Below are 13,148 nucleotides of genomic sequence, written 5' to 3'. Positions count from 1 at the left end.
AAATTCAATTTTAAGCAAAATGTATATTTTCTTATTTGAAAAATATTTTATATTAGTATATGTGAATACACACACACACACACACACACACACACACACACACACACATATATATATATATATATATATATGTATATACATGCACATAAATAATATAATGCGTAGCATTAAAAATCTTAATTCTGTTGGATTCTTGCATAATTATTTCTTGCATTATTTCGGCCGATTGTCGACCGAAAAGCACTAACACGATGTTGGATTGAAGCATCTTCCGTGTTAAGGTAATTCGCTTAGAAAGCAGGTTGTCGGCACGAGCTGAAGTGTTCTTAAACGCGCAGCCTCGTCGACGTGTCTCGACGAATCTCGTCCGAGGCGCGGCGCGGAATATAAGAATGCACTTGACGAAGCCGGCGCACCGCGACGCGTTCTGGAGCAATGTCCGTTCCGGGCTGTGTGCTCCCCTTAATTGAGCGTGCACTAACTAATCCCCCTTTCCTTCGTCGGGCCGGGGGCAACGCGGCGGCGATTCCCCACGTGTGGTCGCGCCTTAATTGAGCGTGCGCCCACTCGAGAGAGTCGGACGATTCCTTTCCCATCTTTTCTTCTTGTTCTCCTCACCGTCCCTGCACGTCGCGTGAAACCGGCGATGCTCACGTACACGCGTAATAAATTGGAGTCGTGCACTTTGGGAAAGCGCACGACGAGTCGTGAACCTGTCTCGAGGCGGAAGAACGACCGTGGCAAATGCGATTAAGTCCAGTACAAGTCCGCATAATCCAGTGATGCGTGGATCTGAGATTAAACAAACCGACTACGGTCCTCTGGTCGCGTTACCCTTCCTTGCAAACGCGCGGAAGATTAAGACTTTCTTGGTCGGATATCTAATTAAGCATTGCAAACACGCGGAAAGTAATAGCCTTGGTGGAAATTTTATGCAGTTTGCGAGCAGTTATTGTGGACAATTATGTTAACTTTTGTCTAGTAACTAAAGAGTAAAACTATTCAGGATTCCAATCAAGATGTAACGCTTTTCCTGCAATTACTGCGCACAAAAGTTGCGTAAAACATGAGCTCATTGTTGAATGAAAAGAGAATAGAAAATGGACAGAAAAGTATTCGATTAATTATCAAGTCTACTGCTTATAAAATGGACAGTTCTGCCCTAATAGTATTCCATTTTCATGCATGTTTTCTAATTAAAAAATTCTAATGCTAATGAGAATCGTGGCACAGAAAATCTCTGATACGTAATATATATTTTCCTGTTCCTAGTCTTTCACGTGACATCTTTCATAACTATCAAATGTATGACAGTTTTTGTTTGTATAATTATCATCAGAGTAATGAAATTCTGTATTATTAACGTATATCTCATTCGTCTTTTGCTGACTTTTATCTCTAACTTTGGTTTGTCATCTTTATCATTACACGGCTTAATATTGTCAAACGCTTTATTTTCTTCAATTTTCTTCTTCTTACTCTATACTTTTCTACACATGCACTGTTCACGCTATTTCAAGCTTTCTTTTAAAGATATAAATAAATGTGTTTTAAATTTATTCACCGTAGACGTTATAATATGTGCGTATTATAAAACTGAATTAACATTATTGATACTGTGTCTTGGAAAGAATCAGCTCACATATTTAAATGAAACTCAAATTCTTGTCCAGTTGCTGCGCGATACTTTTACAGATAATGAGAGTGCATTGATAGTAATAATAACTGGACGAATATCCACGCAAACTGCACACGTTTCTACTAGGGAGCTACCGTCAGTTATTTTGGATTACGAACGTCAGGAATGAGAAGAAACGTACGAATAATTTTGGCGACTCGCGCCCACGCAGATCACCTTTCATGAATGTAATCGATACTCCATTTGACGAAACGAGATTGTAAAATGTAGCAAAAACAAGTCAGTTGTAGAGAGGTTATATCACAAGAATTATTTGTGTATTTCTTCTCATTCGTGACGTCGGGATACGAGATGACTGACGCGAACGTTAAAGATCTTTAGATAAACGAACACCGACACGTTTGATATTTTTATCTAAATGCTAAACCGCCCATTTGAGAGCGGCGAAATATTCGGGAGATGAAAATTTTCAATTAAAGTTTCAGTTGGAAGCAAAACGGCCGTACTATAGAACGTGCGAAAAGACTTGCGAACAAGTATCACGGTCAAGGTGATCTATGAGACACGTGCTATTTTAGCGCGAACAATCGATGCGCGACATTCACCGTACTCAGAAGATAGCAATAATTTAAGAGTTCGCTTATTAAGCTGCAACTCGCGAGTAGTCGTGAAATCATCGTGAAATGAATGCGCTCAAGGCCGTAGGAGTAAGTCACGAGAGGAGTTCGTTTCCTTAACAACTCATCACGCACATCGTGCGTCCAACTGCGCAACTTTTGTCTCGTTTCGTTGCTAAAAGATGATTCGGGCACTAACGTAATATGTGCCATTACCGACGGTGACACGATAGTCATCGTCCGCAAAAACAGCAATTAGCGCATATCAGCACAAATATTCCAGGGCAGGATCGTCATGTAATCTTAAAGTAGAGCCGTTTATCAGTGATTCATTGCCACACGTCTTCATCCCAAATTTTTTACAAGCCGCAAGATCAACTTGCGAGTTGACTTGCCGAGCACAATCCGCTCTTTCCTCTTTCTCCAGTATTAATTGGCACCACGAGAGAAAAATGCTCGGTGCAATTTAACATTGACACACACGCGACGACGAACCAGGCAATAAAAAATAATTTTATGGCAAACAAATATATCTAATGTACATTAATTGAAGAATGAGGACGACAAACGTATAAATACAATGAAATATTCCAGACTGTCTGTAACTGTTTGAAGCGACAAGAGACATTTTTACTTCGGAAAAAGCTGCGTTGACTAAAGCAGTATGCACTTTCCGGATGATCTAATATTAAATTAACTAACTGTGAGCGTCAATTTTAAAGCAGTACAATATTACGTCCTTTTCTTTTGGGAACCTTTGCAAAGTTTTTACTCAAACTTCTTATATACAATCTGAATCTATTATTAAGCACACGTTCACGTTTCTAATGCGTGTTAAAAGCACAAAAGTATACGAGATTGTCACAATACAATGCGCGTTGTATTAAACGTTGATATATCTTTTAAAATAACATAATACTGCGTCCTCTTTTCTTGGAAATTTTCGCAGTTTTTACTTAAGCTTTTTGTCTACAATCTGAACTTATTATGAAGCATTCGTTCACGTTTCTAAAGCTTAATCTGTTCTTTGCTTCTTGCTTCTTTCTCTTTATCTCTTTCTGACTCAAAGCTTAAGCTTTAAGCCAGAAAAAGACAGAAGACAAGAAACAGAACGCCAAGAGCACATTGTAGATTAGGCTTAAAGGATGTTAAAAGCACAAAGATATACGAAATTTCCGCAATGCAATGCGCATTGTATTCGACATTGAGTTATATCAAATTCCTGCTGATCTGCAACAACGTTTGCGTGAGATAAACGATCTTAGCGGTTAATTTACTGCCGACTGAAATCAAATTACTTCGTTCCCGCACCTGTAGCAGCTATATGCTCTCGCGCTATTATCTCGTCATCAATTTCTTCCGTGCCCTCGCAATTATCGGCTCGCGTTCCGTCGTACAACGGAGAAAATTTATCGAACAATCGAGGCCGAGCTCATGACGAGCCGACGATCCGCCTTGGCTACGTGATCACGATCGGAACTAAATGTGCTTTCGATCCCGCGGCGTTTCGGCATGGACGGCGACGCGTCGCGCGTTCGTCCCCCTTCTAGAAGAGAAACGATCCGGGAGGATTTCACCGACCCGAAAAAAAGAAAAAAAAGAACAGCTGACGTCGTGTGAATTTAATCCTCTCGGGATGTGTGCTCTTTACAACTGCACTTTTACGGAGGAGTCTCTTTAGAACGCGCGATGAGCCGGAACCGTTCGGTCGCGCGCTGCGATATTATCCGGCGCAGGAAAGAAAAGAAAAAAGAAAAGGAGAAAAAAGTCGATCTGAAGTTGTTTCGAGAACGAGATCGCATTATACGCACGGGAATGATATACGGAACTCGAGGCTGAGCCAACCTCGGAGCAATTTGCGTACGGTCGACGCATATCGCGAGACTTGAGAGCGCGTAACGGCTCCAAATTTGCTACCGTTGCCGTCCGTTCTGACCGCATTCGCATAATGTAAAGTATCTGGCAGAGGGGGAGTCAGTCAACTTTCAATCACCGAGGCAATATTCTCAACGCACGGTAGCAGCGCGATACAATAACGCATTAGCATATGGTAACTTCTTCCCGTCTCGTCGCGGATATCGAGGTTAATGAAAGAATAATTGTGTTGAGAACGCACATGAAGAAAGGTCGCGACGGTTACGCGGAGAGAAATGCTGTTGAATCGATAGATGTAGTCAACGGCGCGCGCCGCAATTGAAATATATTTTCTCGATTCAATAGCAGTGTTATTTTGAAACTAATACTCGGGTTAACATGAAAGTAGTGTCTAGTAACCGCATTTCTAGTAACAGCATTTCATCTGTTTTCGACACTCTTGGATTTTATCAAATATTAAAGTATATGGGGATATTTAATAATTTATTAATTATTATTTAATTATTTATTTTCCCTAATCCTCATACAACTAATTAACTGACATCAGCCAATTTTTATTTTAAATTACCCGCAAACTAGTGTAAGTAGTTTATTTATTTTTAGCTACATCGTACATGATCAAAGTTTCTATCCGTCGAACTTTAATCACGAACAAAGAAAGATTTAGACATAGCTAATATTTGTAGTAATTTTATAAAATTCGCATTGTAATTTAATAATAAATAATAACGCGAAATTTTGAAATTATTAATAATTTTATTTGTATAATATCTAAATAATTATACTTTCTGATAAATTGTAATCTTTTTTCTTAAAAGTTTAAGTATCAACAAGAAAATCCTAAAGTATTAATTTTTTAAATTCATTTTTAGAAAAGTTATGAACTTTTATGTAATCTCACGTTCTCGTTTGCGTTTCTCTTTATATTTACAACAAAATGAAATACTTGAGTAAATATTTGCGATAATTTCTGTAAAAACGTACATAATTTTACTCTACAAACTTGAAAGTATATATATATATATATATATATATATTATTTCTACATACATTTTTATGGTTGCACCTTCACAGAATGTAAATACATTCATGGAATTTCAGGAATGTAAATATAAACACGTAAATACATTCTTTTTAATGTAAACAAGTGAGAACGAAAACCGGTGTCAAAACATCAAAGTGCCCGAAATGTGTGTGCCATGTCAGAATTAATACTTGATAAATTCCGAGCAGAAATATCGAAAACAAATCGAGTGTCGACGACTGAACGTTTCATCCCTATGACGTGTTTATTTCAACAATGCAGTTTCAATAACACTGCTGTTGATCAAGAAGATTTATCCCGACTACAACGCGGTCGGTTAATTCAATCGATTCAACAACGTTTCCTTCCGTGCAGAAAAAGATACACGGTCACAATAACGCTTCTCGTTACCTTCCTAAGGTGTCCTTCGAGAAATCCTCAATCAAAGCAATCGCCGATGACGTCGCGACGACCATGGTAAGGCTCGTATCCCATATCTCGCGATTGCGAATATTTCGCCGGTTGTGCTTCACGTATGATCACCACACTGTCGGCTCGACAAGCACCACCAAATCCGTCACACGGAGATTCACAGAGGTTGTTCGTGTTTGTTGTTGCGCACCGGTTATTGCGTCTTCTGAGGAAACGTTCAATTCACTCGTACAGTCTCGTCGCGGAGTTACACAACGCGAAGTTACAACGGTCGGTCTACCTCAGAACAGACAGATAAAGACAGAGAAACGCGTCAAGGGACTTTGTTGCGGAAGCGCCTATGATCAAAGCACGATGCACCGATGGGGAGGATACATGTAATGATCACCGCGGGGCCTGACCTCAGCGGTACCTCTCGGTATTCGTCGAGCCCGCGTTCTTAGGTCAGTTACCACCTGGGATCGAGCGATCTCAGGTGCCACGGAAGAGCAATATCGAGATGCCGGCGAGATGCGCGCTACATCGCGGAACCGGCGGACAAGAATCGCACTCAGGTGCACTCGCGGTGCCGCATAATACGGCTCGCACACGTAAGACCGAACGAGCGACCGGCTGTGCACACGCGATGGATCGTTCCTCCGGATTTAGATCGCACGACACGCCGCGTTTGGCGAGTTAACGACCCCGCGGAAATCGACTCGCAATTTTATATCGAGTCGGCCGCCCGCCGCGCCAATCGATCCCGACACGACGGGCGCGGTTTCAAGCGCGACCGAGATTTCCACACGCGCGTGGCGAACCGACGTTTCGGAATCAATTAAAATTAATCAAAGTCGGCCGTAGGGTACCGAGAGAACGAGGATTCCCGTGTCTCCTCGACGTCGAAGTGTCCTCTCGCAAAAAGCAGTCGGAGCAGGAGAAAACGTCGTCGTCGTCGTCGTCGTCGTCGTCGTCGTCGTTGTCGTCGTTGTCGGCGGCGGCGGTTGTGGTTTCCACGAGCGGCGGACTGCGAGTGCACGCGAGATCACCGCGCGAAGCCGGTGCACCGTCCGCAGTGTCGAGGAGAAGAGGAAGAAGGCCCGACTGAACGTGCTCGCCGACTCTTCCGCGGCGCATTCACCTTACCTCTACGCACCTGTGTAGGTGTGCGCGCGTAAACGAGTCCGTGTGACCGTGCATGAGCAGGTACTGCGAGCGCACACCACCACACGCGACTTAACCCCCACGTACATGAGTATGTACGTACAAACGAATGAACGACCGACCGACGCGAGTTTCTCTGTCGCGATCCAGAAGTGCCGCAACCTTGATCTTGGATCTCTCCACGTCACAGAGCGTCGCTTGAGCGTCGTCTGGTACAGTTATAATACATGTCGGGTGTCCCCGCGTCGATCAGGAATCGCTCGGCGACGATGGTTGATATCAATACCGAAAGGGATCGGGACCCTTACAATCTAGGAAAAGACACTGTAGTGGCGCAGCAACAATTTTGTGAGATAGAACTACAATTCTTTTTCTTATTATTATTATATTTTTGTTATTATTATCGATCTTCTCTATACTATTATCTTTGCTATATTATTAGTAAAAATATTTTTAACATTAAATCATTAAAACATTCTTTAAATACATTTTTTTTTAATGCACAATATACTCATGTCAATGTACAAATTATTATATATGACATTTTGTTTTATATTTTGACTTTTTTTATCATCATATAAATAACAAATCTGACGATTTGATAAGTCACAACCTACATGCACACGAGCGTTTTTTATTTTATCATCAGACACGCTGTATATTTTTTGATTATTTCATAAAAAATAAATTTATGTTCTTTCATGATTCTTGATATAAAAAGAAAGTTTCTGTATGATTGAATAAAAGAAAAAAAATAAATTTGAGAAAATTAAGTTTGACGTATATGAAAAAGTTTCAGTTTGCATAAAAACCCTAAAAGTCGCCTAAAAATCTTCCGAACTTTAAGGATTAAACACGGTGTAGTAGGAAAACCGCCCAAATTTCAATTTGACCATTGCAAAAAACCTCCCTCGACATTTTCGCGAAAGAAGAATTACCTCCAGTTTGCCTGGAGAATCTACTTTGCAAAACATAGTAAAAGTGGAGAACATCTCGGTATTTATATTTACAAAGATATTATAAGATAAGTAGCTAAATTCGAAAAAAAATGAAAATTTCAAACGACTCTCTCTTTCTTCCTCTCTCAGAAAATTGCACAAATTAACACGATACGGTGATACGCAATTGCCAAGTTTAATTCTGAGGCGTTGAGTTACGTTCAATCCATTGTGACAGAACCTCTATTAGCAGAATGGGGTCTGGAACGCTTCCGTCAAAGAAAATCATAGATAAGACGCGAGAAGTCATAGTGCGCCTCGTTTCATGCGTCAGGCGGTAATTAAGTGAAGGAGCTCTTTATTAAGAACCGGTCGGGAATTACAAGATCGCTACTGGGAGGATTCGGAACCTTTGTTCTCAGTTATTGACGGAGAAGAGATGGCAAAGAGAGGTGCCATTCGCGGCAAGTGGCCGAAAAGTGAGTGAGCACGCCACGATCTCTTTCTCTCTTTCTAACTGTAATTACTTAAGTCCAATTAGAATGCCGTTAATCGGGCTAATGAGGGCGCGCTTTGACGGAACCTAATGCGCTTAGAATACGCCGTACGCACACGTCACACTCTGAATACGATGAAACGTGACATTTAAATATCGCGAGCCGCTCTGCTGGATGATTACGAACGACAAGAAAACTCGCGTGAAAAGAATCCGCCGCTGCAAAAGCGCACCGTCGTAAGTTAAACGTATTTATCAAACAGTACTGGCGGATTTCTACTCCGAATCTGGGTAAAAGAAAAAAAGAACCGCGCATACTGATCGATTATATTTACTACTCCACAATGTATACGTGCACATGTGCGTGTGACATGACGCTTGAATATTCCAAACGAGATTTTGGCCCGTATTAATTAAAATTTATCTCGGATAAGGTACACAGATTTGAATTTAAAGTTATGTAAGTTTTGTAACTGAACCGCGATTATAAATGCAATGTCACACATATTATGATTCAAGTAAAAAAATCTAGTTCTAAATTCAAAATTATGATCTCACGTGAGACAAGTTTCGAGTAACAACCAAACAAAGAGAATTTTATGGTAAAAATTACTGGAGAATTTTGCAACCAAGGATTGATATTATGAAGTAATTAACTATCCTTTCATTTTTTATATATGCTACTTATGTTTCAGAAACAGAAATGCGATATTAAAAAATTTGTTATGCTTTTTGGCGAAATTTACTACGTTTCTTAGCAAGACAGACCTTATTGACAATCTATTTCTGTGTTTTTAAAAATATAGCAAAATCGAACAGAATTTCTATGGAAAAAACACTAATATTTCTCTCCGTGTATTAAACACGGGTCTTTAACTAAATTTTTACATCGATGCAAGTAAAAATTCAATATGTATTACGTTCGAGTCTGTTCTATAAATAACAACAACCTTTATGTCCCTTTCCCGTAAAAAAAGAAGAATGCCATAAAGCAATTACATTTTTTTTTACATTTTCTACATACTTTCATAAACTTTCCTTTTCTGCCTATAAAGAAAGAAAATGGTTGCTATTCCGAGCCAACACAACAGCTCATTTATCAATAGATTAATTATCTTCAGTCGAGCGGATCTCCTCGAGCATGCAAGAAGAGAGATGTGTTTGTGAATGTATTTACCTAATTAATACCACCTCGTGTACCCACTGATGCGACAAGTTCGACGTGTTTTCAACTTTCTACTATAACAGCGAGAAGAAAGATTGAAAGAGAGAAAAAAGAATTGTGTGGAGGAGAAAATGTAAAATTTACAAATGTCTTCGTGAGCTTTCCACGCACGCAACATGCACTGTACATGCGCACGCAATGTAGACGATTCATGCTAATCTGCATACGACCGATCGCTAATTAGCATCGACACATATAGATGAAGAAGCGTTAATGAAAGAAGAACGTATCGATACGCATCGACGTACAACTTAAAACGCACATTGTACAGCGAGGAGCAAACCAACTTACAGAAGCATATTCACAGAATCATTATTATTATAGAACACTTATTTAGACGCATACCATAGAACATTTATAGAAACCAATATATAGAAACATATTTATAAAAAGTGAGCAAGCGTATATCCAAAATTCTTGCGTGATATTTTCAAATAAAACATTTGTACAAAAGAACACTGAGAATCGCTTGAGCGTATTTGTAAAATGCTTTGGAAACTATACTTTTTCCTTGATAGTCAATAAACAGTCGTAGAATTAATGTGACAAAATTATGAAAAAAGGTAGATTAAAGAAAGTCTTCAAATGTATTCATCGCAAATCTTAGAAGAACTCATTATCACGTATTCAAAAAATTTTATTCTTTTCACAAAAATATTGTAAAACTTTAGTCCAGAAAAAAATAATTCGACGCTGTGCAGTGAACAAACCGAATTTTTGTTTTAATTTAATAGTGATTAAAATGCTAAATCTGTTAAGATTCAGGATTATGTCACGTTAAAATGAAGATTAAAGATTGCATGTCACGTTAATCTTGCGAATAATCTTGCGGTTATTCATTGACTGTCAAGGGAAAAGTTTAGTTTCTGGAGCATCTTACAGTATACAAGTATACTCAAACAATCTTAAATATTTTTTTCTAAATATATAAATATCTTTTTATTTAGAAATTACACACAAAGAGTTTTGGATATGCATTTCCATGTCAGCAATAAAAATTTCTGATCGAGAGCCAACACAGAAAAAAAGTTTGGTCAAATTAACCAAATTTACTATCCCAGAAAATTCCGGTTGAAGCTACCAGAATTCAAGTTAACAAGATTTCTGATTAACTTGAGATTTCTGGTAATTTCCACTGAAATTTTCTAATTCGTTGATATTTCATCGGAAATTGACTCAAACGTTTTATCTGTAAAAAGCATTTTATTATTATTTTCGTCAGGTTTTATCAGGTAATTGAAATTTTCCGTATGGAAACATCGAATCTCGTTCACATCGCATCAGTTAACATACCGTTCTTACGATTGAATCGTTGTATCTACGGAAATGTTAGTGTTAATGTTAATGCCACGAATTCGAGTATTCGGAGTACCAGAACGGAGCAACAGGGAACAGTATAATGGAGTGAGAAGTTATTAAAAAAAAACGCGAGCTATTGAAATTTCAACAAAACGACAAATGCACAGTGCTGCCACAAAAGCAATAGCTTTCGACTCAAATGCTTCCCATGTGTCAATACCGTCGGCCAAATGATCGGATAAACCTGGACCAGTATGGACATTGGTCGCGACATATGTTCGGTGTTATGCGTACGAGTAAAAATAACGGTACGCGCAGTGATCTTTCATCGAAACTGGTTCCAGGAATACACTCCGACGAAGGTTCGATTAAAAGGTGGTCTGCCGCACATGGCGTTAAAAACCACCGCGACTACCGTCGCAATTCACCGTAACGATCACCGAATGGCCTCAGACTTCCTTGCCCATTTTTTTTAGGAAATCAAACGCCACTTATCTATTATTAGCCGCAGTTAGAATCCAACTCACATGAAGTACGTTTCGAGAAAAATGAAAGTGAAAATTTTGATGCATGACTCAAAAAGTATAGATAGCACTTAAGGTTCTTCGCAATCATTCAGGCAATCAAGCATGGTCAATATTCTCTCTTCTTTCGCTATGAATCTTGCTTCTTAAAGGTATAACTTTTTTTACTTTCATTTAATCAAATACATCAATATAATGTAATTTTAGCAAGAAAATTGAATTTCATATTTGACACTAAATGGATAAGACCGGGATACTGACGTACTACTGGAGTTCTTGAAAGAGCATATTTTTCCTAACAGTAATAAATACAGTGATAGCTGATGTGTTTTGAGTGCCAAAAAAGTTGTTTATTCAATGAAGTAAGATTATTATTAATGGTGGGAAAAATATAAATAAAATATCCCGTTGGTAGCGAAAGAGTTAAAGAGCTATTCATTAACAAGCTTAACTCTTTAAAAAATGGGTAAAAAAAATAGTAGAAAATAAAAACTGTTTTTAAGTAATTTTAGATACTCATAAGGATCTTTTTATGTAGAAAGACGTATGGATTATTTATTGACACTCATAACGATGATAACCGACATGCAATGTGACAACGCAGACTACCCATAAAAAAACGAAAACTCACAAATCACAATTTTATGGGTTGGATCATTCTTGCAAAACTATGGCTAACTCAAGCAACGCAAGTTGCAGATCGCTCGCGCGCACTTCCCCGCGGCATGTCGTAATTCATTCGAAGAGCAAATGGCAAGTATTCTCGCGCGTGTGGCCGGAATAGATGCATTGTATGCACTAGCGTTTCATCCTGCCTGCACGTTCGTGTTACGTACGATAGGCGCGTGCTGTCGACTGCGCGACGCGTGCTACACACGTGTCGGAAACCAGTTTCACGTGAAACGCAACGGATGGTCCCGAGGAAGCTTTTCGTGCTGAAAGCCTATCGTTATCGTGTATCTCGCGCGAACGCGATCATTACTTATTTGATCGAGGTAGCACTTAATATATTCGATTAATGTGTAGATAAGAGAGTTTTAATTCGATTCCGTTCCGAGCAGCGTTCCTCGCCCTCCCGGCGGCTCCGCCTGAAAATTTCGAACCTAAAATAACTCTCGGTCGATGATCAGATGCTGCTTCTCAGTCTTAAATCAAAACAATCGATGGTAGAAAAAAATCTAGCGAGAAAAAGGATACGGAAGATACACGAAGTAATCGCGTAAAGGATGTAATGAGGGACGACAAGACCGTGACTGAACGATTACGAAAAATAATATAATAACGGTAACGTAAGTGTGGACGTTAAGAGCAGATAATAAAAATAACAGTGTAACGGTACTCCAAGAAGTAGGAGGAACCTTTTGCACAACGGTGTGGAGAATGCAAAATATGTAGTGAAATTTCTCGGGACATTGGTGCAAAAACACGTACCGCAGGTACAATAATTATACACCATGCACCCAGAAAAATACAAACTGCATTTTCAAGTAAATATTTCTTGTAACTTGTTTCAAATATTTTATCAGTTTAGGTATTTTATAAAGTCCGCAAATCTATCATATATACAGAAGAAAAAATACTTGAAAATTTAACTTGCGGAATATAAAGTTTATTCACAGAAATAACTTTATAAACTTTATTTAGAAATAAATTTTTAAGTATTTTTCCTCAGTGTAAATTATAATCACAAGCATTAAATTCACTTAAAATTCATTCTAAATTCTAGTATTTATAACATTATCATAATATAACATTCAATGATATTACTCACTACAAAGAATCGAACTAATTTTTTTTTCTTACATAAAATTATTTTTAGAAACAAAATAAGTTCTTTTTTTTAATATAATATACTTTTCTGAAATTTGTGATATTTTGAGACTATTATAAAAAAATTATTTTTGTTAAAAATTACCATCACTCAAAAAAAAAGGAA

The 13,148-nt window shown here is 38.5% G+C and overlaps 1 protein-coding gene across 7 annotated transcripts in view; it reads right to left on the bottom strand.

Moving 5' to 3' along the window:
• Positions 1–13,148, bottom strand: part of LOC116848938 (WD repeat-containing protein 47) — a 108,315-nt gene that overhangs the window by 93,145 nt on the left and 2,022 nt on the right. Inside the window, exon 2 of one of the 7 annotated variants that reach the window (XM_032825578.1) lies at positions 5,567–5,792. The exons of the other annotated variants lie outside the window; for them this stretch is intronic. Coding sequence (XP_032681469.1) covers positions 5,567–5,631 — 65 coding nt within the window. The 5' untranslated portion in view covers positions 5,632–5,792. The remainder of the gene's footprint in view (positions 1–5,566; positions 5,793–13,148) is intronic. 7 annotated transcript variants of the gene reach the window in all.

The sequence above is a fragment of the Odontomachus brunneus genome, unplaced genomic scaffold (genome assembly GCF_010583005.1).
Source record: "Odontomachus brunneus isolate Ranch 3 - 2012 unplaced genomic scaffold, Obru_v1 Obru_scaffold_102, whole genome shotgun sequence".
NCBI lineage: Eukaryota > Metazoa > Arthropoda > Insecta > Hymenoptera > Formicidae > Odontomachus > Odontomachus brunneus.
Note: the sequence above shows the minus strand (reverse complement) of the source record. Positions and strands in the feature narration are given on the sequence as shown.